General features: G+C 45.5%; 1 protein-coding gene and 1 long non-coding RNA gene across 8 annotated transcripts in view; one reads left to right on the top strand and one right to left on the bottom strand.

Moving 5' to 3' along the window:
- Positions 1–26,941, top strand: part of MYOF (myoferlin) — a 177,675-nt gene that overhangs the window by 146,207 nt on the left and 4,527 nt on the right. For all 5 annotated transcript variants that reach the window (XM_044935128.2, XM_044935129.2, XM_025274124.3 and 2 more), the window contains 12 exons: positions 1,532–1,630; positions 3,352–3,477; positions 5,629–5,784; positions 6,216–6,307; positions 10,168–10,338; positions 11,211–11,359; positions 13,524–13,663; positions 15,911–15,999; positions 16,090–16,185; positions 19,710–19,851; positions 22,056–22,155; positions 25,656–25,846. In XM_044935128.2, the coding sequence (XP_044791063.2) occupies positions 1,532–1,630; positions 3,352–3,477; positions 5,629–5,784; positions 6,216–6,307; positions 10,168–10,338; positions 11,211–11,359; positions 13,524–13,663; positions 15,911–15,999; positions 16,090–16,185; positions 19,710–19,851; positions 22,056–22,155; positions 25,656–25,846 (1,551 nt within the window). The remainder of the gene's footprint in view (positions 1–1,531; positions 1,631–3,351; positions 3,478–5,628; positions 5,785–6,215; positions 6,308–10,167; positions 10,339–11,210; positions 11,360–13,523; positions 13,664–15,910; positions 16,000–16,089; positions 16,186–19,709; positions 19,852–22,055; positions 22,156–25,655; positions 25,847–26,941) is intronic.
- LOC123331393 overlaps positions 19,490–26,941 on the bottom strand; it is a 184,392-nt gene continuing 176,940 nt past the window's right edge. The window contains exons 4-6 of one of the 3 annotated variants that reach the window (XR_006548004.2): positions 24,268–24,365; positions 22,809–22,902; positions 19,490–19,717 (exon numbers count right to left, since the gene is read on the bottom strand). This is a non-coding gene — a long non-coding RNA (uncharacterized LOC123331393). The remainder of the gene's footprint in view (positions 19,718–22,808; positions 22,903–24,267; positions 24,366–26,941) is intronic. The other 2 variants (XR_006548001.2, XR_006548002.2) reach the window with 2 other exon arrangements.

The raw sequence follows: 26,941 nt of genomic DNA, 5'->3' as shown, positions 1-26,941 counted from the left end.
ATAGTGTTAGCCAATTCAGTGGATGAAGAAAATGTTGCTCAGAGATTTTAAACAGCATATCTAATGTGGCGTGGTTTATAACATAAGGGTATGGCTTATAATGTAAAGGATAGAACTTGAGTTAGAAACAGTTTCTCCCATGCTTAGCTTAGTGAGCTTTGTTTTGCAATGTGTTGCTGGCTAAAAAGGCTAAGGAAATGAAATAGTAGAAAAACACATACTGGAGGATGGAATAGTAAACACATACTACGGGGTTTTTTTTTGTTTTCACTTTACCTGTATATGTAAATGTTGTTTAGTCGCACTGTTCGCGACCCCATGGACTGCAGCATACCAGCCTCCCTGTCCTTCACTATGTCCCAGAGTTTGCTCAGATCCATGTCCATCGAGTCTGTAATGCTATCTAACCATCTCATCCTCTTTTGCCCTCTTCTCCTTTGCGTATGTAAATCAGTTCAGTTCAGTTCAGTCGCTCAGTCGTGTCCGACTCTTTGCGACCCCATGAACCACAGCATGCCAGCCCTCCCTGTCAGTCACCAACTCCAGGAGTCCAACCAAACCCATGTCCATTGAGTCGGTGATGCCATCCAATCATCTCATCCTCTGCCGTCCCCTTCTTCTCCTGCCCTCAATCTTTCCCAGCATCAGGGTCTTTTCAAATGAGTCAGTTCTTCGCATCAGGTGGACAAAGTATTGGAGTTTCAGCTTCAACATCAGTCTTTCCAATGAATATTCAGGACTGATTTCCTTTAGGATGGACTGGTTGGATCTCCTTGCAGTCCAAGGGACTCTCAAGAGTCTTCTCCAACACCACAGTTCAAAAGCATCGATTCTTCTGCACTCAGCTTTCTTTATAGTCCAACTCTCACATCCATACATGACCACTGGAAAAACCATAGCCTTGACTAGACGGACCTTTGTTGACAAAGTAGTGTCTCTGCTTTTCAATATGCTGTCTAGGTAGGTCATAACTTTCCTTCCAAGGAGTAAGCGTCTTTTAATTTCATGGCTGCAGTCACCATCTGCAGTGATTTTGGAACCCAGAAAAATAAAGTCACCACTGTTTCCCCATCTATTGGCCATGAAGTGATGGGACCAGATGCCATGATCTTCGTTTTCTGAATGTTGAGCTTTAAGTCAACTTTTTCATTCTCCTCTTTCACTTTCATCAAGAGGCTCTTTAGTTCCTCTTCACTTTCTGCCATAAGGGTGGTATGTAAATATCAACAGGATAAAAGAGTAAAAACAGTCAAATGAATAGACCGTATCCATAGAATGTTAGAAAATCACCCAGTATAGCTGTGGCCATTAAAGCCATACACATTTCATTGGCCAAGGATCATCACCTCACCTCCAGCTTGCAGGTGGAAGAATTCTTATTGCTTTGGTTCATGTAAACAAAAATCACATAATCTCACTTCTTTCAGGTTCAGAAGTACCTGTTTCTTTTTTCTATTACATAGTTTTCCTGCAATGATTGGAAATCCAGGTCATCACTAAGGTTTTGCCGTTTTGTTGTGTCTTTCTTTAGGAGGAAGAAATTGTTGACTGGTGGAGTAAATTTTATGCTTCCACAGGGGAACATGAAAAATGTGGACAATATATTCAGAAAGGTTATTCCAAACTCAAGGTACCTGGGCCTGTGCAACAGCGGGTGGGGGATGAACACGCGTTAAGACTGGTTGCATGCCGAGCTGAGTGAAAGCCTGAAAGGTCGATGGTGGTGGTTGAGGAGGAGGGGCCAGGAGCACCTCTGGGGGAGCTGTCTTGTGATGGATTTTGGCTTTGCTGAGATTTCCAGGGCTTGAGAACAGCTGTTGAATTATGGTTTTTGTGACTGCCACTTTGGGGCTTAGGGGCATCTGGCTGAGTGAGGGTTGGGGTTGGGTTGGCACTGCACTAATTAGAGCCGTAAACAGCTGTCGATTTTGACCAAGGGAGACCTTAGAAGTCATGGTGCTCTTGCAAAACAGCATGAAACATCAGCATGCTTCATTCTGTCCTCCATTCTGGGCATCAGTTTTACTAGCTGAGCAGTTGATTCTTTCACACGCATGCAGCATACAGTCATAACTGGGTGTCCAGGAGGGAGATGAGCTTTTGAACTAGGCAGATCTGGTTATGGATGATCTTTCTGTTAAGGGTTTGAGTTTTCTAGTTCTTTATTCAGTTTTCCAGTAGTAAAGCTAAAGCGAAGGCTAACATTTTCAGAACAATGCATAACAGAAAGATAAACTTTAAAATGAGAAATATCAGGCCATTAAAGTAATCATCTCACATGGAACTCTGCTCAGTGTTATGTGGCATCCTGGATGGGAGGGGAGTTTGGGGGAGAATGGAGACATGTATATGTGTGGCTGAGTCCCTTTGCTGTTCACCTGAAACTGTGACAACATTATTAGTTGGCCATACCCCCAATACAGAATTAAAAATAAAAAAAAATTTTTTTCTCCATCAAAGTGGGAAAATCCACATTCTTGCATGTGATTGTCATCACATCTCAATGTAGCTTAAGAAACACCAGCATGTAAAGAACCTCTCATTTAGAGAAATAGACTAGTCTGGTGGATCAGCCCCACAGTCCATCCTCCGTCTCTCCCTCTTTCCTTCCTTGCTTCTCCTCCTCTTCTTCTAGCTCTTTATCAAGGTATAATTTATATACAGTAAAGTGATTCATTCAGTGAGTTATGATTATATACATATACCTACATAAATCACTACCAAAACAAGGCAACAAACATTCCCATCTCCCCAGAAAACTCCTTTGTGTACCTCTTTCCAGTCAATTCCTAACAACCTTCTAACCCTCTTAGACAGCTGATCTGATTTCAGCATCACAGATCAGATTTGCCTGTTTTCATACTGCGTATAAGTGGACTCATACAATATGTATTTGTGTGTGTGTATTTTTGTGTGTGTGGCTTCTATAGTCCAAGACAGTAGTTTTGAGATCAGTCAGGTTGTCGTATATCAGTAGTTTGTCATATATCAGTACTTTGCCCCTTTTTATTGCTGAGTCATATTCCATTGTATGGATGTATCATGACTTGTTTATCCATTCTCTGATGATGAAGCTGCTGTGGACCTTCTTATACCACGCAGACATGTGTTCATGTCTCTTGGATGAACACCTAGGAATTCAACTTCTGTATCATAGTGTAGCTGGATATTTAACTTCAAATTGCCAGACACTTTGACAAAGTGTTTTTATCGTTATGCACTCCAGCTGGCAATGTGAGAGTTCCAGTTGCTCCATCCACATCTCGTGCGCCTTTGGTATTGTCAGTCATTTTGATTTTAGATCCCACCTGTGTTATAATGAGAAATTAAGAATCTGTTGATGGTTTGCAGATATATGATTGTGAACTAGAGGATGTAGAGGAATTCGAGGGCCTGACGGACTTCTCAGATACTTTCAAGCTGTTTCGAGGCAAATCAGATGAGAATGAAGACCCTTCTGTGGTAGGGGAGTTTAAGGTGAGTAAAATGTATGTCTATCCCGTTTAAAATTCATATTTATTTTCATTATAGACCTAGGATAAAGGACCACCAGTCTCTGGGTCAGGGACCTATCCTCTGACACCTGAAGGGTGCTCGGAAATGCTAACAAGGAAAAGGGCAGTGGGATTGGGGGCAGAATCCTCAAAGCCAGTCTTCCAAGCTGATGCCAACCAGCCTTGAGTCTTGTAGAGTCAGTCTCTCTAAGTCCTACCCCCCATCACCACACGCGTGCGTGCACACACGTACGTCCCCCACCCCCTCCCAGGCTTTCAGCTGGATCATCAGTACAACACCTTCCCAATCCATTGTCCTTGTTCTCTTTCTCATTCACGATCCAGTCCATCCTCCATACAACCAAATCCGATCATGTTTCTTGACCACTTAAAGGCATGCTTGAGTTTCCACTTGGTCAAGTCTCAACTTCTTCCTAGGGTGGAGCTGGCCTTTCACAAGCTTCTTGTCTCCCCTGCCACCACACCCTCTCCAAGCCCCAAACACATGCTGTCCTCTCACAACTTGGAGCCTTGAGACAAGCTCTTCATTCCCTGGATGCCCTTCCTTCCTGCTCTGGGGTCTGACAAACTCCTACTCATTCTTTTCAATGCCAGCTCCAATGGCACATGCTTTGTGAAGTGCTCCCTGATTGCTCCTGGCAGGGTGACTCACTCCTGCTCCAGGCTCCCTGGGTCCCCACCACTAGTAAAGCGCCTTTCACATCATAAGTATCTGCTTTCACGACTGCCCCTCCCCCCAACCACAGGTAGCAAATCTATGTTACATCTAATCCTTTCAATAGCAGACATTACTAATCAATCAGACCAGTTTACCCTATTTTGGTCTCAAAATCCTTGTCATTAGAGCTTCCACTCCATTGATTGAAGATAGCATGAGAGTCATCCCCGTGCCAGACTGGATTCCTTGAGTTCATTTTTGGGCCCCCAGTACCTGGCACATGGTAGGTCCTCACTTCATGCTGCTTTACTGAATGAAAGTAGCTGGATCCTAAGACCCATGTATTCTGAATCCAACTTTAGTGCTTACTCTTGTACATAAGCTGGTTTCAAGATAAAATATAAAACCTCTCAAGCTGACCTGATGGCTCACTCATTCAAAAACCACTTACTGTGCCCAGCTTCATGCCCAGCCCTGTGTTAGGTCCTGGAGATAGTGACAAACAAGAAATATTTCCCCCCTTCAGGAAGCTCAGTCTAGTGAGGAATATAGACAATAAATAGTAATAACGCTCTGACAGCTCAGTTGGTAAAGAATCCATCTGCAATGCAGGAGACCGATTCCTGGGTCAGGAAGATCCACTGGAGAAGGGAGAGGCTACCCACTCCAGTATTCTTGGCCTTCCCTTGTGGCTTAGCTGTAAAGAATCTGCCTGAAATGTGGGAGACCTGGGTTTGATCCTTGGGTTGGGAAGATCCCCTAGAGAAGGGAAAGGCTACCCATTCTAGTATTCTGGCCTGGAGAATTCCATGGACTGTATAGTCCATGGGGCGCAGAGTCAGACACAACTGAGCGACTTTCACTTTCAGTGAAGCAGATGTCATTGCTGCAATAGGGATGAATGTGGTGTTAGAAGATGTTAGGAAACTCATCCAGTCCAGGTGCAGTCAGGGAGGCTTTCTGGAAGAAGTGACACTTTTCAACTGAGACCTGAAGGGTGAACAGGAGTTTGCCTGGGAGTGGAAGGGGATTTATGCAGTAATGCAAAAAAAAAAAAAGGGGGGGGAATCACCTTAGTATTTATTGGGTTTAAAAAATAATCATTTTTATTCCTGTCTTCAAAAAGTGTGCAGAATTTCACTCCTACCACCTCCTTTGCCATCATATTGGTCCAAGCCACTTCTATGTCTCCCCTGGGTTTTTGCCAGGCCTCCCAGCTTCTGCTCTGCCCTTCCTTCTCTCCTGTGATCTATTAGTTACTTTATCATCATTCACTTTCCCCATCAGAAACTTGCAAAGTGCACCATAGCTTTCTTTCACAAAAGTGGTCCTTCCTCCCCCAAACCCACAGCCCTCTGTGGCTGTCCCTCACGTCCTGGGGGGACGACAGTGCCCTGGGCCCTCTGCTCTGGTCACCCAGGGCCCTGTGGCTCCATCTGTGTGTCTCTCTCCTAGGGCTCCTTCAGAATCTACCCACTGTCGGATGACCCCAGCGTGCCGGCCCCTCCCCGGCAGTTTCGGGAGTTACCTGACAGCGTCCCACAGGAATGCACGGTTAGGATTTACATTGTTCAAGGCTTAGAGCTCCAGCCCCAGGACAACAATGGCCTGGTAAGAGTCTGGGTGTGGGGCCTTCTCCTGTAGCAAGATAATTACAGTCTTCAACCACCATAATTGTCATGTTCCTTCTTTCTGGGCGTCTGTTATCTCTCGAGGGGAAAGATACTCTATCAAAACAATCTGTTCAGGAGGACGGTCCCAATGGGGATTTACCGAAGAGCTTGAAGGGAAGGGGCTTTGGAGCCTCTGGATCATCCTTCTCATTTTACAGATGTGACCTCAGAGAACTGCTTTGTCACTGCTCCCAGCCACCGCCTCTCCTCCAAAGGCGCGCTGGCTGCATGGCGCCAAGAGGGAGCGCTACCCAGACCTGGTCTGAGGCCGCCCCTTCTCATCAGGAGTCACACCTGAGTCTGTCCCAGACACTAACTTAAGCTGGCACCCCACAGTGACATAACCTGTCCTCTGTTTCGTCCCCACAGTGTGACCCTTACATAAAAATAACACTGGGCAAAAAAGTGATTGAAGACCGAGACAACTACATCCCCAACACGCTCAACCCGGTGTTCGGCAGGTAACAGCTGTTTCCTAACATTTTCTGTGGTTCTTTTCTTCATGGCCTCCATGCTAAGGATGCAGTATGTGCCGCCAAGCTTTGCTCTAGGCCCAGAAGCTGTGAAACCATGTCTATGAACTATTCAGATATCCAAGTCAGTGGGGCAGATAATGAATATGTAGATACATAAATAAAAGCATTTCGTGAAAGCAAAAAGTGCCATGAAGAAAATAAAACCAAGTCTGCGAGACCTGCCCTAAGACCTGGGGGGCAGGGGTAACAGGACGTGGATGGTAGGAGGCCCAGAAGTCCAGAGAGTTTGTGGCTTCTAGACAAGAAGAGTAGGCAGTGACTTCTCTAGACAAGAAGAGTAGGCAGTGACTTCCGTGGAGTGACAGGGTGGTTCTCACACCCCGATCCTGTTGAGCTCTCTTATCTGGGATGCTTTGATTCCATTGTTTTGAGCCAATGTATGTGTGGTTGACTCTGTTACCAAAAACAGGGAAGGGAGAAGAACATGATGGCATCAGATGTCCTGCTCCCTGTCTTCTGTTCAAGAAGATTCTTGAAATAGCATTACTATCTTCTTCCTTGCCATCTGATATTTGTTTCTGCATGGTTACACTGATCTCATCAGAACCTTCTCAAGGATAAGGCAAACCCAAGTGACCTCTAAAGAGGACTAGTTTTGTCAGCTATAAACTTCTTCCACATTTAATAATAGCTACTATTACAAGCTTTCCTGTTGGCTCAGTGGTAAAGAATCTGCCTGCTGATGCAGGAGACGCGGGTTTGATCTCTGGGTTGGGAAGATCCCCTAGAGAAGGAAATGGCAACCCACTCCAGTATTCTTGTCTAGGAAATCCCATGGACAGAGGAGCCCGGCGAGCTATGGTCCATGGGGTCACAAAGAGTCGGACCCGACTGAGCAACTAAAGTATTTGCTAAGCTTTTACTGAGGGCTTGCACTATAATGAGCTGTTCATAGAAAACATCTCAAGAATCCCACCACTCTGAGGGGCTACTGACAAAGAGGAAACTGAGGCACAAAGGGAATGAACACCCAGCTCACCCCACTGGGGAGTGGCAGAACCGGGGCCCATGCCCCGGCCACCTGACTGCAGGGTTTGCATGGCTGCCATGCTGCACTCTGTGCAGCCGCCGCCATCTGATTTTCACCTCAGTGTCAGACCCTGCAGCCGGCAGGGCAGGGGGTCTCGGCCCCACGTCACAGTGAGGGAAACAGGGCACCCGAACTGCGTGCATGGGAAGCCTAAACTTGGGGAGAAATCCTGACCAAGCCCCAGGCTTTCCCAACCAACTCAGTACTGCTTCATGCTTATGGCCAAGCCATCACCTGCAGGGCTTCCCTGGTGGCTCAGACAGTAAAGAATCTGCCTGCAATGAAGGAGACCCAGGTTCAGTCCCTGGGTTGGGAAGATCCCCTGGAGAAGGGAACGGCTACCTGCCTGGAAAATCCCATGGACAGGGAAGCCTGGCGGCTACAGTACATGGGATCACAGAGTTGGACATGACTGAGCAACTTTCACATCACCTGTAGAAAAATGTTCTTGGCTAAAACCATTTGCATTGTTTTCCCCAGAACACTACCGAGGAGAACACCTTGTTCTTATCTGATGTGTGGCTGGTATCTTAATTTCTGGCTTTATTATCCTGCCCATCTGCTTCTTCTCATGTGTGGTGGATGGAACCCTTACACATTCCTTCCCTCTCTCACATGTGAGTGTGCACGCACACCCACATCCACCCACCTGCATACACACACACACACCCCACAGACACACATAGCCATATACACACACCCGCCTCCCCACAGCCACAAACACACACCCACAGCTACACACCCACCACATCCCCAAACACCCCACACATACCCCCTCACACACATACACACTCCCCCACCCACATTCCAACCCGCCCCCCCCCCCCCCCCCCCCCCCCCACACACACACCCTTTGTGCTGCACATCCCGGGACCATGTGCTGGAGCCAGGCAGTGGAAATAATCCTCTGGCATGGCAATATGATCGTTTTCCTTTTCTTCCGCTGATCCAGCCCTGAGGTCTAGACAGGAAAAGGCATGCAGTGCAGGAAGGAGGGCCCCATGCGAGGGAGACAGGGAAGCAGGGAAAGCCAGCTTTTATGGGAGAAAAGCAGCCCTGCCTACATCACTGTCTTGGCAAAGCCAAGCACAAGCTTAATTAAGTGTCAGGAAAAGACTTGGTCAAGCCACTTCAGGAGGAAGTGATGCCATCAGGCTCCATGTGACCAATCCCCGTCCAGCGAACTCAGACTTGGCTCCATCCAGCAGGGTGGAGCCAGGGAGACCCCAGCTCCACAACCCCTCCTAGGCTCCAGGCCCTGGCCTCAGTCTTACTGGGTGATTTTCTTCTCAGCGGAGACTCTCAGGAATTCTGGGACAGAGATTCAGGAAAGAGCAACCTTTCCTATATGCATGGCACATTCAATGGAATGTTAGTCTGCCAAAAAGATGTTAATTGGTGTTCCAAGGAAAAGCATATTTCTTCATCAAACCAGGATGCCTGGGTTAAAAAGATAACTTCAGGATTTCTCAGAGCCTTCAGTTTGCCCAGAGGAACACTGGAAGAAGTGATTCTCAGCCTTATTTGAGCAAAGAATTTTTTCTCAACAGACACGTATTACCTATCCCTGGGGATTCTGTAATAGAATTTGGGGGCATGCGTGGATACGGTCTAGTCAGAACTATAGCCCCTTCTCTCCTGGGATGCCTGCCTTTTGCAGGCCCCGTCTGGCTGCAGAAGTCTGGGGAAGTCACTGAGATGTGTCTAGGAGACCCCTGGAAGCTTGTATCCAGAGCCCCACTGATGTACAACCTTTTATTCCAGAGATTAATAGTTCTGGCTCTTGAGGCAAGAACCGGACCACACACCAGAGTGACAGGAGGAGGGGCAGAGGCACAGGGGGAGAGGAGAGATTTGAGGGGCCGCTCACAGTTTGTGGTCCAGAGTTTGTTGAGCACCTCCTAGGGGACCCGCCCCTCTGTGTGCAGGTACAGACCCAAACCTCACCCATCTGCGTTCATGCCGTACAGTCATTACCCTCTCAGAACTGGCACCACATGGCTCACCTGCCTCAGAAACTACTGTTTGATTATCTGGTGGTCTCTCAGAAGGGTTTGTGTTTTTATACGGATACTATAGGAAAGCCTTCAAGAATTAGTGGAGAGCCAGAGAGCCTGGGAGGAGAGAGGGAGCCTTCTGGGCAGCTTTCCATTGCCCTCCTCCAGATCCCCATGCTCCCATGGGGTTAGCCCAGGATGTTCCATGGTCTGTAAAATAGGGATAATAATCCCTACCAGCTCATGTTGTTGTAAGAGTCAAGGGAATAAATGTTTAGAAAGCTTTTGGTATAATTCTTAACAATAAGTTTTATTTAATGTATAAGAACATTATTATTATTGCTGGTGGATTTTGAGTAATGCCCTCATACCAAATGCTTTCTAAACATTTATTCCCTTGATCCTTACAACAACATGAGCTGGTAGGGATTATTATCCCCATTTTACAGATGAGAAAACAGAGCACAGAGATGTTAAGTAGTTGCCCTAGGGTCCCACAGCTAGTAAGCAGAAAACTGAAATTTTCCTTAGGCACTTAAAGCCCCTGATCTTCTCCTGAGCAAGTATATACTCTGCTGCTGTTCTTATTACTAACATGTAGTACTAATCAAGCACCTGCTGCCCACCACCCACCTGGCTATCCCGGCCATGACATCCTCCTCCCATGGCCCAAGGAGTCTGTGCAGAGCTATGGAGTGTGCAAGACACCCGGGGGGAAGGGGGATCATGCAATTCTAACCTCATTTTCATTTATTCAGAATGTATGAACTGAGCTGCTACTTACCTCAAGAAAAGGACCTGAAAATTTCTGTCTACGATTATGACACCTTTACCCGTGATGAAAAAGTAGGAGAAACGATCATTGACCTAGAAAACCGATTCCTTTCCCGGTTTGGGTCCCACTGCGGCATTCCTGAGCAGTACTGCGTGTAAGTGGCTTGGGATGTAAACGTTGGCTGTTCCATCTAACATTAGTACTGGGGAAGCTTTGATGCTCTGCCTCAGGCCTGTCTTCATTGAGCCTCAGATCCTTTAAGTCAGGAGGGAGAATTGGGCTTCCCTGGTGGCTCAGATGGTAAAGATCCCCTGTGGAAGGGAATGGCTACCCACCCCAGTATTCTTGCCTGGAGAATACCATGGACAGAGGAGCCTGGTGTGCTTCAGCCCGTGAGGTCACAGAGAGTCAGACACGACTGAGTGACTAACACTTAGGAAGAAGCAGGGCCATAGCACTGCACAACTCCGGGGGGCGCTGTTCACACTGCGTCTGTGTACCGCACTGGCTCCTGAGGCAGTGCAGTGCTCAGTCAGGATGGCACTCAGTGAGCTGGCAAAGCCTGAAGAGCCAGTCCCTCCCCTCCCCTTCTTCCTCCCCCTCCCTCCGTGATGCCAGGGACTGAGAGCTAGCAATGTTTGATGGTGGGAATTCCCTGCCCCTGCCCACGAACTGATCAGTTTTGTGATGTTCCTCTTTCCCTGAGTGCTAAACAGTGTCTCTCTGTATTATCCAGTGAGATATAGCTTGTGATTTCTCATTTATGTTTGCCTATGATGATTATGGTGATCTCAAACTCATTATTTACAGAGGGCCAGAGAAGGGGAGGACCAGTTGGCTGAGGCCAAAATACCTGTGGATTTTAAGTCTCTCAATCCTAAATAGATTTCTAGGCAAAAGCCAGTGTCTAGAGTGCATTCCCCGTTCCCCCATTACATGAACGTGCCTTTAAGTATGTGTGTGTATGAACCTAAGAAGAATGTGTGTGCCCTGCGGTAACTCTGAGTGTGGCATTATTATTCACAGTTCTGGAGTAAACACCTGGCGAGATCAATTGAAACCAACACAGTTGCTTCAAAATGTGGCCAGATTCAAAGGCTTTCCACCGCCTGTTCTTTCTGAAGATGGAAGTAGCATCAGATATGGAGGAAAAGACTACGGCCTAGATGAATTTGGTAAGCACACCACCATGGATTGCAGGCTGGTTGCAAGGCACAGCAACACATCTATGCTGCTGGGTTTGTGTTACGGAGGGGTGTGGGCAGAGCAGTACCCTTAATACCGTAGGGAATTCATACACGTGACTGTCTAACAAAAGCCCCATTATACTAGAGTTTTGCAAACATGTCAGGTGTCAAAATCGACACGTTTTCTTGTCTGTCTTATGTTTCACTTGACCTTTTTAGGTCATAGCCATTTGAGCTCTGAACACAAAGTTCTAATAATTAACTTATTTCCATGTAATGTATAATTAGCTCAGAAGTGCTCAGATGGTAGCGCAAGAATTTCTCCTCCAATATTATTCCATCATTCTCCCAACCCTCTCTGAGAAGGCTCGGGGATGCTGGGGGCTACTTTGAAGAATCTGCTGAGTTCACATCTGGCTCATGTCTGAACTTGGGGTCTTGCTCTTTCCTGAGCAGTAATTTATAAGGCAATCTGTCCTGACACATAAACAGTTAACTGCATTATGATATACACTGAAATCAGCTTAATAGAACGTAAGAGTTGTCGCATGATTCAGTGTTCTGTAGGGAAGAGGGCTTCCCGGTGGGGCTGGCATGGGGCTGGCTTTGAGGGCACATGGGATATCTAGAGAAAGCTGAAAAAAGATACATGGGAATCAAAGGGCTTCCTGATCCTCAACTGTTTATTCCTGGCATTGTAAGAAACTGTATTTGTCTTTCTATCTGAAAGAAGACTTTAAGATTTGGTCAACATCAGGGATTATTAGATGTTTAACAAATGATGTTGTTTACATCAGAACTTGCAAAGGGCATTGGAAATAAACTGGCAAGCAACATGGCCTGATGGAGACAACTACCCCAGCAATCAAACAACACCTCCCAAAAGCTGTATCAGTCAGGGTTGTTCCCGTTACTTTGGCCCCATAACAAATCATCCCAAAACTTAGCTGCTGAAAAAACCATTTTATGTTTTTTAAAAGTTTTATTGGCATATTTGATTCACAATGTTGTGTTCGTTTCTGTTGTACAGCAAAGTGAACCAGTTATGTATGTATATCCACTCTTTTTTAGAGTCTTTCCCCATATAGTGACCATTTTGTTTTGCTCACAGTCTTGGGGGTTAGCCATTCAGGAAGGGCTCACCTGGGCACTTCTCACTTGAGTGGCAGTTGATTGCTGTCAGATGTTGGCCGGGGCTGCAGTCACCCGAAGGCTTGATGTCCAGGATGGCCCTTGGCTGGGAGCTCGCCTGGGACTGATGACCAGAGCAGCTACCCAGGCCTTTCCCATAGGGCACTGTCTGGGCACCCAGGCTCCTTACATGGCTGCCGGCTTCCCTCAGAGCAAGTGATCCAGGAAGACCAGTGTGGTCTTTCATGCTTAGCCTTAGAAGTCACATAACATCCTTTCTTTAGTGATCAAATATGTCTGCAGATTCAAAGGAGAGGACTTAGACCCCCACCTCTCAATGGGAGGAGTGACAGAAAATTTGGGAGTCTATGTTTTTTAAATGCCACAGTGATACTAGATACTGTAACAGTTAAGCTTAAAAATGTTAGTGGTTTAACACAATAGAAGTTTACTTCTCATAAATTCAAAACAGGTACTCCTACAGGTGGGTGGCCCTCTTCCAAATAGTCCTTCATGGACCATGCTCTTTCACCTTGCAGCTCTGCCCATCGTCACCTCAGGTGTCTAAGGTCACTGCATCCAGAAGAGAAGGTGCCAGAGGTGATCCTACATGAGAGGGTATTACGACCTTGAAGGACACACCTGTCACTTCCACCTATGTTACAGTCTAGCCTGCCTTGTTCGCATGGCCACACCTAACTGCACAGGAGTCCGGCCATGAGCCCCTGACACCAACATAAATGGGGGTTGCTCTTACGCAGTTTGGAGTGTTTTTGATCTCTTTGCTATTTGCAGTCCACAAGTCAGGAATGAACTTGGTTGAGCAGGGCTTCTGGTCAGGGGCTGTTTCTGTCAACAGCTCTTTCACAGGCTGCAGTTCACACACTGGCACTGCCTGACTGTCTGCAAAGTCTGGGCCGAAGTGCTGAGAATCCCTCAAGGCTGAACTGTTTCTGGATCTCTGTCCCTGTTCCACTGTCCTTATAAAAAAAAAAAATATATATATATATATATATTGCAGAAGCAAACAAAATCCTGCACCAACACCTTGGGCCCCCCGAGGAGCGCCTTGCCCTCCACATCCTCAGGACTCAGGGGCTGGTTCCTGAACACGTGGAAACGAGGACTTTGCACAGCAGCTTCCAGCCTAACATCTCCCAGGTAAAGCACCCTCCACCTTTGAACATGCATCATCCACACCCCAAAGGTGGTGGCAATAGCTGACACAGACTTGCCTCGTTTATCTCTTTGGGATACTTTATACGAGAAATAGAAATGAAGCTCAGATTAGCTTCATTCCCGAGGGGAATTTAGTGGGTAAAGAATCCGCCTGCAAATGCAGGAGACCTAGGAGATGTGGGTTCGATCCCTGGGTCGGGAAGATCCCCTGGAGAAGGAAATGGCAACCAACTCCAGTATTCTTGTCTAGAGAATCCCATGGAGAGAGGAGCCTGGTGGGCTACAGTCCCTGGGGTTGCAAAGAGTTGGGCACGATTGAAGTGACTGAGAGCACACATCCACGCATACACTAGGGGGATTTATTGTAAGAATTTTCAGGTAGCTCACTAAATCCAGACAGGAGAGTGACAGTGACTCAGAACAAACTTGGGCCAGGATCTTGCCCTGTCTTTTGTCTATTTCTGAGTCTCCTCTAGCCTGCACTTTTCCTGTGAGCACTTTCCCATGTGTCAGAATATTGTGGACGGTTTCTGGGTTTTGTATATTATAATGCAGCCCCACCTGCTTCCAAATGTGGAAAGGATGGGTTGCCCTAACTTGGTCCCTTCATCCACCACTAGACCACTAAGCTCTAGCCAGGAGGACAGGGTACAATGCACAGGATGGATCATCACAGGCACCATGTGGATAGTGACGGGGGAAGGTCAGTTCCCAGAGAAGCAAGGGGAGGCATGGAAAATGACAAAATAGTCTATGTGGAAGCTTGTTAGAATGAAGATTCCCAGACCATGCCTGCAGAGATTCAGTAAGTCTGGGGTGGGGCCAGGAACCTGAATTTGTAACAAGTATCTGGAAAGGTTCTGATGCAGATGGTTAGGAAATCGCACTTTAAGAAATATTAATATAACGTGTGCAAATATTGTTGATATGGATAGCAGAACCGTGGTCTCTTAAGAAGTGAGAACAAGTGGGCTGGGCTTACTAGATTGTTTTGTCACTCTTATTCTGTTCCCTATTTTCATATCTTCCTTCTCTTATTATTCTTCCTTCCCCTCAAAGAGCCCATTCCTCCTGCTCTTTCCCCTCCCACCTCTCAACTGAATAGTCTTAAGACATAACAAAGCAAGGAAGATTTCTCCCTGGGCATCCACCAATACTTGCATCACCTCTACCTACCACATTGGACAGACTGTGGCTGGGTCTTAGGAGACACTGCTAATTAGGAGATGGATAATTTCTGCAGTGTGCTTGATGTATGCTAGACCCTTGAGCCCTCGAGATTAGTTGGAAGAGAGTAAGGATCACAGTAAAATATATCCCTTTCCAAGAGCCCCAGTTAATTCATTTTGATCACAATGCATTAGGAAGCCAACCTAGTGGTTTCCTTGGCAACCTTCTTAAAGACTAGTCTGTTTTTGTCATGAAGGCAGAGTATACAGAACATCCAGAAACAGTCTGGGGAACTTAAATTGGTTTGTATGGTTGATACGTGTGTTAACGGCATTCCTAGGCTGTCTGGAAGAATATTCCAGTCAGATAAATGGGCCTGGTCTGCAGCCGTCAGAGAGATAAAAAGGGAGGTGAGGGGAGCTCACCAAGATGGCGGCACAGGCGTCAGTCCAGGCTTTCACCCTCCACGTTCCTGCAAGCCCCCTTCCAGGCGGTGGGCCCTAGCAAGCTAATGCAGGGAGCCCTCAGTTTGGTGAATGGTAATGTTTTTGTCATTGAGTCTCTGCTTTGAAAGTGCCAGGCTGTCTGTCTTTTACAAAATTAAGTACATTTTTACATTATTTTATTTTCTCTCTCAAGGTAAGTGGAGAAACCCTTGGGTGTCACAAAGCTGGCACTGATAGCAAGTAGACAGTCTGATGATGGACGAGAGATGGTGTGAAAACTGTTCTGAGAGTCACCGTAAGAGGGAGTATGTGTGTTTGGGGTTGTGTTAGTGATGGCAAGCCCCTCATTTTATTAACCAGGGAAGACTCAGATGATGATAAAGTAGGCGCATGTAGACACTCCTGGGAGAGAACGGAGGGTGGATGGCCTACGTGACACTGAAGGTATAAGATTCATCTTGATTTGCTCTTTTACTCCATTTTTCTTACCTTCCATATGGACTAATAAATTAGGAGACCCACACTAGTTTCACTGAAGATGTTTGAAAGAAGACTGTAGTCTCTACCACCCATAATGTAACTTCATTTCTCTTTTCATTTTTGAATGGCTTAGGGAAGACTTCAGATGTGGGTGGACGTTTTCCCCAAGAATTTGGGGCCACCAGGCCCTCCTTTCAACATCACACCCCGGAAAGCCAAGAAGTAAGTAATCTTGAGACCCTGCTGTATCTCACCGGGGTCTTGGTTCAGGACCTGAAAGGATAAAACACCTTCAAAATGTGCTTCTCGTAGATACTACCTGCGTGTGATTATCTGGAACACCAAGGATGTTGTCCTGGACGAGAAAAGCATCACAGGAGAGGAAATGAGCGACATCTATGTGAAAGGGTAAGGCTGGCATGCAAGAGCCTCTGCCAGACTCAGAGGACAAAGCAGACTCTCCTTCATGAGTGTTGCATTATAGGGTGTCCATTATAGGATCTTGATTATTGAAGATATTATGTCTTACTGGGCTTCCCAGGTGGTGCTAGTGGTAAAGAACCCACCTGCCATTGCTTAGGAAGAAAGCTCCAGGGAGAAAAAGAGAGAGAGAACAAAGAAAAGCCTGTATGGATGTTATTTATGAGCAGCGGCATCTGATACCTATAAGAAAAGGAAAGTTTTATTTCATTTATTAAGCAGATTTTTTATTTATGAGACTTTTTAGTCATGCAGTTCATTTTTATTCCTTTTTGATACTTTGAGTAACTAGCCTTAGAGACAGAAGTAGAGCTCCCAAGGTGTTTTTTTGTTTGTTTGTTTGTTTACTATATTACCTGAAGTTATTAACATCCATGGACAAGAAGAAACATTAGAGCTTTTTTTAAAAAATCATTTATTCCACCAACATTTACTGAGTGCCTACATCCAATGTGTAAAGTGTCATAGGTGTTCATTATTCTGTTACTTGCATAGTTCAATTCCAAATAATCCATGTTGGTGTCAGTTTTTGTTATACACTGATGCATACAGAACCCAAGGATTCGGAAGTCAGACTCTGGAGTCAAATTAGCTGGATTGAAATCTGGTGGTTTCCCTACTAGCTGGGCAAGTTAGCAAGCTCACTATTCCTCATCTGTAAAATGGAGATAATGACAGTATCCACCACTCTGGAATATTCAGAAGATTGCATTTAGGATAGCACCTGGCAGATAGTAACCACTATGTGCATTAACCAGGATTCGCCAGGAAAAGGGACAAGTAGGATGCGCGTGTGTGTAGAAAGAGGGAAAGACAGAGAAACAAAGACGGGGAGAGAGAGAGTCGTTATGGAGGCTAAAAAGTCCCACGACTGGTCACCTGCAAGCTGGAGACCCAGGAAAGCTGGAGCTATCACTCAGCCTGAGTTCAAAGCCTCAGAATCAGGGGAGCCCATGGTATATATCCCAGTCTAAGGTCAGGAGGAGATGACCTGAGATGTCTTGGTTCAATCAGTGAGACAGCAAAAGGAGGTAAATTCCTCCTTCCTCTGTTTTTTTGTTCTATTTAGGTCCCCAATAGACTGGATGATGCCACCTACATTTGGGAGGGCCATCTACTTTATCCAGTCCATCGATTCAAATTCTAGTCTCATCCAGAAACATTCTCATAGACACACCCCAAAATAATGTTTAATCTGGGCACCCCATGGCCAGTCACATTGACACATAAAATTAACAGTCACACCATAAACTTACTATTCCACATGAATTGAGTTTGGTTCCTTGATATGTAAAAGATAAGACTTGTTGAAATTTAATATATTCATAAAGTAGGAATAAAGTTTCACTTATGATCCCAAGTGGCCTTCAATCAAACCTTTGTTAAAGACATAATTATTGTCATTTAGGTTCACTCTACACAGGGAATGTTTCATCAAGTACTTCATTATTCTTTCTCATTTCAGGATATTATTACCATTCCCCAAGGAAAACTAATTCTGGCTAATTATATATATGCAAATTTATTTGACTATCATAAGCATTTTTTTTTTTCCAATCAGGGAAACAAACTCAAGTAATACTGGACTGAGATAACTCTGGTAATCAAAGAATAAAACACAACCTAAAATACCATGTCAGGACTTCCCTGGTGGTCCAGTGGTTGGGACTCCACGCTTACAAAGCAGGGGGTTATGGGTTCAATCCCTGGTCAGCTAACTGGGATCCCACGGGCTGCATGGTATGGCCAAAATATTAAAAAACGTAAAGTACCATGTCACATTTGGAATGAAAAGTCTACATACTGTATGTGAAAGGATGAATAATGCACAAATAACATGCCTAGCACTATACACACATGGCTATTACATCCAAGTACATACGCCAAGAGTGGCTGTTTTCCTTGTTTTCAAATTAAAATGTGAAAAGATTCATAAGAAAGGAGAGGGAAGAGCTACAGGGGTGAGCCATCTGGGGAAGGATGATGGTGCCAGTAGGGTTGGGTTATAAGCTGAAGCTACCATGGTCATAGCCAAAAAGTGTGGTCTCTCTTCATTGAGCTAGTTCAAAAGCTTAAACGTTAGTTGTCAAAAGGAGTATTTCAACTCAGTTATTTGGTTAGTCCATTGACGAGAAAAAGTAAAATTACCGGTCGACTGCTATTAATACCACTACTAATAATAGGACCCAGTATTAGCACACGAGTTTCTAGTCTCCATGGTCCTTTGAGGCAGAGTACTAGTCCTGTACTTAGGAGTCAGATAGACCTGGGAGTTATACTTAATTCTATCCCTTACTGGATATATGAGACATAGATCCTCTCTGAACCTCAGTTTCCTCATCTGTGAGATGGAGCTAGTTATCAGTTGAAAAGAATAAAAGAAGGCATGCTATATACCTGGTTCATAGTAGCTGATCCTAAACATGTGTTAAGGATCTCCCTCTTCCCACTCTGGCCTTTCTCATTTTGTCCTCAGGCTGACCATGTGAAGGAAGCAAGTATCATTAGCCTTGTTTGACGTATGGGAAATGAAGCTCAGAGAGTCAATAGCAGAGCAGGTTCACAGCCAGGCCTGCCTCCTACTGACAGTCTCTGTCTAGGGGGTCCAGGCAGCACTATTTCTGAAAGCTGCTCCAGTTGATGCCAATGTGTAGTCGGTACTGAGATCCATGCATTCCACCACTTTTGCTGTCTCAAATTTCGTGTGCCTCTGGTTCCAAACCAGAAGTCTTCCCCATAGTTGGCGGATGTGGTAACACTTTCTCCCAGACATGCTCATTCATCCCTCTAACCCATCTGCCAGGCACAGGCCAAAGAGAACTTTCCAAGTGTCAAAAGTTAAGATGTTCATTTGTTGGTAGAAATGAATTTTCATAGATAGGAGTATGGATGCAGCAGCTTACATCTCCCTTGCTCGTCTCGATTAATGTGATCATAGTACATTTAAGAAGAATTTAAAAAGGAAGCTGTAAGATTACTTGAGTCGTGCCTGTTTTGTTTGCTTAAGTAAAATGTGGAAAAGGAAATGCTGAAATTTTGAACTAACCCACATTCATTGAGCCTATCAGCAGTGATGACAGACAGCAATGAGTTATAGTTAGGGAGACTAAAATCATAACCGGCAAGCTTCACCATTCCCAAAATAGCAGCTAAGTTGTTGATATTTTCCAGAAAATTTCACCTTATCCCTGTTAACTGAAGTCTAAAGGGTTTCCTGCGCTGGTTTTAGAGGAATTCTATTTTATTTGGCTACAACCTGTGTCGGATGCACCAGAGTGCCTCCCCTTCATAAATCACCACCCCCAGCCTCCCCAGCTCCGTAGATAACTGGAACCTTCCCAAGAAAAGTGCATTAATTCTCCTGCCCTTCATTCTCCTAATCACTGCACGATTTTGCGGCTAGATTGCTTGTCAATCACATGGAGCTAAATCTGTTTGCTTCTGCTTTTCAGCTGGATTCCTGGCAATGAAGAAAACAAACAGAAAACAGATGTCCATTACAGGTCCTTGGATGGCGTAGGGAACTTTAACTGGAGATTTGTCTTCCCTTTTGACTACCTCCCAGCTGAACAGCTCTGTCTCGTTGCTAAAAAAGTGAGCTCTGAAATGTGCCAGTGGGGCGGGGACGTCATGGGTCTTAAATGTGGACACTGAGAAAAAGTCGGAGGTGCTCAGCACCTTGGAGGTCATGGGTCCAGCTCCCTCTTGGTGAGGTGGGGATTCAGAGACCCCAGTGGTGCAGATACTTGCCCAGGGTCACACAACTCTGGTAGGTATTTGTGTAGTTAGGAGTAAAAGAAACACAGCTTGTCTTTCCTGACATGTTGGCAGCTGGGGGAAGGATCTGGTAAAAGACCCCCTGTGTCCATACATACCCGAACCTAAGTATGTATTTATGTCACGGGAGACCGATTTCTTCCCCTGATAAAGAGAACTGTTGGACTAGCTAGCCAGAGACAAAATATTAATGTAGGTGCAATTTCCCACTTATCTTTCTTATTAAACTTAAGCATCTGCCTTCCTTCCTTCAGGAGCACTTCCATGAAGGTTCAGAGCCCTCCTGGTCTTAATTTATAAGACTCTGGGTTACAGAACTGAACTCAAACTGGCTGGTACCAAAAATGTGATTTATTGGTTCACATTACTAAAAAGGCCAGGGTTAACTGGCTTAAGGAACGCCTGGAGCCCAGGTTGAACTGATGTCTTTAGAAACTGGGGTCACCTCCTCCAGTCCTCTGCTCTGCCTTCACCCATGGGCCTCACTCCCTGGTGGAGGTAGGATGGCTACCAGCAGGTCTCAGTAGAGAGAGAGATCAAGTCCTCAAAGGCGCCAACTAGGGTTCTGAGATTGGACCCCAGGGTTGGCCTGTCTGAGGCCGAGTGCCCCTCTCTGAGCCAGCCAGTGGGGCAGCTCTAGAGTTAAGGATAAAGTCGGTCCTCCCCAAACTGCATGGACTGGAGGAATAGAATCTCTAAGAAAAATCTGTGGGGCAGGTAATAATAACAGCTGTCTTTTATAGGCCCTTGTCCCATTTCCCCTCCCAACCATATTCCATAAACTTTTCCTAGCTCTGCCCCAGTCACCTCTTCCCCCTACACCTGGATCAGGATACAGCCCCCTCCTGTCCCAGCAGGCCAGGCCCTACCCGCTGCTGATGCTCTAATGAGCACTTTTTCCATTTAGGTGAGATGCATGCCTTCCAAGGGCACTTTGTAAAGATGCAGAGGCTCATCCTCGTGCTTATGCATACTTTCAAATGTTGAGACAGACCGGGGGAAGGTGAGGGGCTTGGGGTCAGGCAGGCCTTTAGGTAAAGTTTCCTTTCCTATTTACTCACATCTAAGCTGGACCTCTCAGCATCCTGAGTAACCCCACACAGGACAGCTGGGGGAGGCCAGACAATGGTAAAGCGGGCTTCTCAGCCCCTCAGAGCCAGGCCCTCTAAGTCCTGCAAAGGGAAACATCTCAGACTGTCATCTGAAAAACCAACAACCCAATAATCTTCCTTCAAATTCATGAAGTATTGGGGGAATTCCCTTTCTTCTGGGGCCAGAGGAACTTAGGTGTAATCAGGCCTTGGAGGTGTCATGATCCTTGGGCTGATATTGTCTGAGCAGAGGCAGGGACCAGAGGTGAGAACCTGGAGGAACCTCACCCCATCCTCTGTGCACCTAACTCGAGTCTGAAGGATCAGAGGGTCTTAGTTTTACAGTATGTAAAACTAGCAGTATTTTTCAAAAACCAAAACTGCCAGGAATTTAAAATCTGCACTGATAAGAGTGAAATGTGGGCTGCCATCTCATCCCCATGTGGAGTGTGCTCAGACATCCTTGGGACAGTTGTAGATGGGGCGGGGAGATTGCTGGGCAGAAGTAACACCCCAGCAGGGGATATTTCGGTCTGGCCTAGAACAGCTTGGCTTTGGGAGGATAATCTAACTAGGCCATGGTGTTTAGGAGACAGAGTTACCCTCCCCACCACCCCCAAACCCCAGGAGTGGCAGCAGGAAGTCACACTGATAGAAACACGGTGGGGAAACCTTCTGTTTGGGAACTGCCTCGGACAACCTTTTTGTCGCCCAGCTGGTGGTCTTGAGATTCCCTGGGGCGCTTGCCTGCCTTACATAATACACATGGAATGGGGGCAGCAGGCTAGAAGATGGGGTTTTGGATGGGGATGCAAAGGAGACAAGAGGTCCTATGCCTTGATGTTGCATTTTCAAGAGGCCCCAGGGGAGGGTTTTAAGAGTCCAGTAATCTGTGTCATTTTGGCTTGTCTGTTCCTCTTGGCATTTTAGGAGCATTTCTGGAGTATTGACCAAACTGAATTTCGGGTCCCACCCAGACTGGTCATTCAGATATGGGACAATGACAAGTTTTCTCTGGATGACTACTTGGGTAAGGCTGACATGTGGATACTTTTCTCTAAGATATTGTACTTGAAATTAGTTAAATCAACTAGAACTTGGAATCAGTTATTTAAATCTCCAGTCCTGTGGGGCTGGGGTCACATTCACTGCCTGGATGGCCTCTGGGCACTGTGGCCTGCCGGGCGCTATCCCAGGTCCTCTGAGAAGTGGGCACAGTGAATGGCACCCCTTGTGTGGGCCCCATCCACCCTCAGGGTCCTGGTGTAGGCTCTTGCACCAGCTTCTGACATGTTATGAAGACACAAATTTTGTTTTCAAGTATGCCTCAGCCTTGCCTTCGCTTCCAAACCTCTTTTCTTTTCTCCCTCTCTCTTCTTCTCCCTCCCATCAACACCTCAGAATTGGCTTGAAGTCACTGCAGTCCTCTAATATCCCAGCCCTTGTTCTTCCCCACCCTTCTCTGTGGTAAAAGGCCCTTGTTAAGCACCCTCCCTGCACCGCGGGCCCCTCCATTTCCGAGCCCTCTCCCCAGTCCCTGCAAAGCACAGGGTCCAGATTTTCTCTCTTCCAGGCCTTGGGTGTCTCACTGGCCCACTCTGTTTCTTCCTCTCACTCTTTAAACACAGGCCTTTGTTCTCCTAGGGTTTTGTGGATCCTCCCCAGGCTCTCTCAGTGACTTACCAACCCTCTCTTCTGTTGAAGGCAAAGCTTCCATTCTCGCTCTGTGCAAGGTGTGACTCCTAGACCTGGAGGTGCAGCCTGGCCACCATGGTGCCTGCCATACAGTAACAAGAAATACTGGGATGACTCACACTGACTGCTGTATGCAGTGTATCAAATCAACACACTATACACCTTAGACTTACACAGTGCTCTATGTCAATTATGTCTCAGTTTGAAAAAAAGACACACTTATGATGATTATTCCCCACTCCCCACAGGAACCTTTTACCTGTACGTTCAGCTGGCACCTCAAATTTATCGTGACTAAGATCAAACTCAGCCTCTCTGCCCTGACCTCATACCTGCTTGCAGCCTCTCCCAGTAGCTCAGGCCGAAACACCCAGAGTCCTCAGGTTACAATGTAACCTGCTGTATCATGCTCATTTACTTTCTTATTTCTATGATCTCTGCCACTTGCCAATTCAGATGTAACTTTCTCGAAGCCAGCATTACAGAAGCCCCGAGCTCATTTCCCTGCCTCTAGAGCATCTTTCCTGGCAGAGGAGAAGCCCACAGTGGCCAGTGGCTACATCTTGTTCATCCCTCTGCCCTTCACAACACAGAGTGCAGTGGCTTTGGCTTAGTTGGTTCTTAATAAGAATTAACAGCGTGGAGATCCCTTAAAAAACTGGAAATAGAACTGCCTTATGACCCAGCAATCCCACTGCTGGGCATACACACTGAGGAAACCAGAATTAAAAGAGACACGTGTACCCCAATGTTCATCGCAGCACTGTTTATAATAGCCAGGACATGGAAGCAACCTAGATGTCCATCAGCAGATGAATGGATAAGAAAGCTGTGGTACATATACACAATGGAGTATTACTCAGCCATTAAAAAGAATACATTTGAATCAGTTCTAATGAGGTGGATGAAACTGGAGCCTATTATACGAGTGAAGTAAGCCAGAAAGAAAAACACCAATACAGTATACTAATGCATATATATGGAATTTAGAAAGATGGTAACAATAACCCTGTATACGAGACAGCAAAAGAGACACTGATGTATAGAACAGTCTTTTGGACTCTGTGGGAGAGGGAGAGGGTGAGGGTGGGATGATTTGGGAGAATGGCATTGAAATACGTATAATATCATATATGGAACGAGTCACCAGTCCAAGTTCGATGCACGATACTGGATGCTTGGGGCTGGTGCACTGGGACGACCCAGAGGGATGGTATGGGGAGGGAGGAGGGTTCAGGATGGGGAACACATGTATACCTGTGGCGGATTCATTTTGATGTTTGGCAAAACCAATACAATATTGTAAAGTTTAAAAATAAAATTATTAAAAAAAAAGAAAATATTAAAATAAACCAAAAAAAAGTACATGGATTTGTACAAAAAAAAAAAAAAAAAAGGATTGAACAGACAAGTGAGTATAAAAGTGTTGAACTGAAGAAAAACGTACAATCTAAAAGTTGTGAGTCCAGGCATCTTACCGAGGACTGCAACCTAGGACACCACCTCTCAGAGAGCTCTGAGGAGCCAGGATAGAAGAGCTTTTTGCTGGGGGGAAGAAAAAAACAGGCAAACATCAAAAGATTACGCCTAATCACAAAGAACAGATATCTTAAGTTAATGATTTTAGTGCTTTGCTATGTTTGGAGAGATACAAGATCCTGGACCTGTTGAAATTATGCCTTAGATATGGATCTTAGCTAGCCAGAGCCAGACCCAAAGGTCAGAATGCTTCCCCCTGCATCTTGAATCCCCCTTGGGTCACAGGCTCAGGTGGGGGCTGCAGCGACTGAGGTCCTGATCCTTGTAGAACTGGGATAATGGGTGGCCCTTGGTTTACTGGAAGGCCAGGCAGTGTTCCCTGTTCACAGGAGTGTGCTAGTTTAGCATGAAGAACAGGAGAGAGTTTTCCCTTGAAACAAAACAGTCTGACAACAGATAAGGAGATGACTGTATCTCTGATAACTAGTGGGTAAATGGTTGCAGTTATTACCAAACGGAGAGAGGCAAAATAAAAACAGGCATAAACTCCAGAAAGGCTTGTGGGCTATGGATGCATAAAGATGAAGGACAGTTTCTGAGTCCAAAAGCTTATAGAGAATCTGCCACCACCTCCCTGGTGCTCTTTGCTATCCCTGTTGAAGACCACCTTTTGTCCCAGTAAGTAATTCATAGACTTGACCCAGCATACCCAGACGATTATCTGAAGGAGAGGGGTCCCGGGAGTTCCCAAGCCCCAAAGACAATCAAAGATGGTCATTAACTACAAGAGAGTTCACACCTCACATCATGGAAGAAAACCTGTGCTTCTCTGGGCACCCTGAGCTGGGCTTCCTAGTTCCTGGGAAGAATTTTCTGATGAGAATTCAATGTTCCTTCTCAAATTCTTGTTTCTGAGGTTACACTAGGAGAGACTTGAACTTGACTGTTTGATGGCGCTTCCCACGTTCCCAGTACCCGTTGTCTTTACCCAAAGCCAAATGACTATGTTCGGGGAAGTTTAGAACCAACATGAGCAAATTCCAAGTTCAGTGGAAATTGTGTTCCTAGGTGTTTAATTATTTTGAGCTTGCAGAAGAACTCTATTTATGCTCCTGTCTCTGAGAAATAAAGCAGGTAGTCCTCTGTGAGATGCAGAGCAGTGGACAGATACTTTTGCCACTTTCCATCCTATCTGGAAAGAATTTTAACTGTCTACCAGGCTCCATTTCTTTAACTCACCTGTCACCTGTTCAGAGTAACAGTCTAGACCTCTCTTCTGACAAGTACATTCTATTTACTTGTGAACATCGCCTGATCCACTTGAAATTTATTTGGGTTTATTGTTTCCTTGGCTAGGTTTCCTGGAACTTGATTTGCATCATACCATCATTCCAGCAAAATCACCAGAGAAATGTAGTTTGAACATGATTCCAGACCTCAAAGCCATGAACCCCCTGAAAGTGAAAACTGCCTCTCTCTTTGAGCAGAAGTCCATGAAAGGATGGTGGCCTTGCTACACAGAGAAAGACGGCTCCCGTGTGATTGCTGTATGTATGAGTATTTCCTGCTTGGGGGTGGTTTATTCCTTTTCTTCTTTAGGTTTTGCCCTTTATAAGTAGATTTGCTCCAGATAAGGAAGGTTGAATTGGTGGTACTTTTAAGTTTTGGGAACAGGTTGTACCTGGGATTATAGGAGAAGGTGGCAGATGCTGTGAACATATGTTTGGGGTTGAGTGGAAGACAGAAGGATTGGAATTGTCAAAAAACTGGGAGTACATGTGATTATACTATATTTTGTGGGACTCTCTTTCACCAGAAATGCTAATTTACGCTGAGCTTCCAGTACAATTCAGTACAGAAAAAGCAACTTCAAATTTAAGCTGTTCTCATCTTGAAAAAATTAAAATTTAAAGATGGAAGAAGCAAGGAGTGTGAGCATCCATTGAACTTTAAGGCCATAAGTTATGAACACATTTGGAAAACTCAAGATAATTTCAACGTAGAAGCAATAGTGAGAATTGCCATGCCCTGTCACAAAAAGGCCACTTAATTCTTAATTAATTGTGTATTGCTAATAATAAACATTTTATACTACTTATTATAAACTAGACAACATACTAAATGTCTTACATTCATAATTTTGTGTTTTAAAACAACTTTAAAATTTATTGGGTTGGCCAAAAAGTTCATTCAGATTTTTCTGTACAGAAAAAAACAAAAGTGCATAATTTGAGTTTTGACAGATGTATATGCTCATGAAACCACCACCATAATCAAGCTCCAGAACATTCCCATTATCCCCAGAGGTTTCCTTGTGCCCTTTGCAGTCTATCACTTCCTCTATCCCTGGCGTAGCTTCCTGCCACTCTAGAGCAGTTTGTACATAATCTCATTTAGTTCTGATAACCCCATGAAGCAGACATTACCTCCATTTTATAGATTTGAAAGAACAGGCTTAGAAATAAGAACTACCTTGCCATAGACTTTCCTGATAGCTCAGCTGGCAAAGAATCCGCCTGCAATGCAGGAGACCCCAGTTCAATTCTTGAGTCGGGAAGATCCCCTGGAGAAGGGATAGGCTACCCACTCCAGTATTCTTGGGCTTCCTTTATGGCTCAGCTAGTAAAGAATCCACCCTGGGT

This window comes from Bubalus bubalis, chromosome 23 (assembly GCF_019923935.1).
Source record: "Bubalus bubalis isolate 160015118507 breed Murrah chromosome 23, NDDB_SH_1, whole genome shotgun sequence".
Classification (NCBI taxonomy): domain Eukaryota; kingdom Metazoa; phylum Chordata; class Mammalia; order Artiodactyla; family Bovidae; genus Bubalus; species Bubalus bubalis.
The sequence above is the reverse complement of the archived record's forward strand: the minus strand, read 5'-3'. Positions and strand labels throughout refer to the sequence as shown.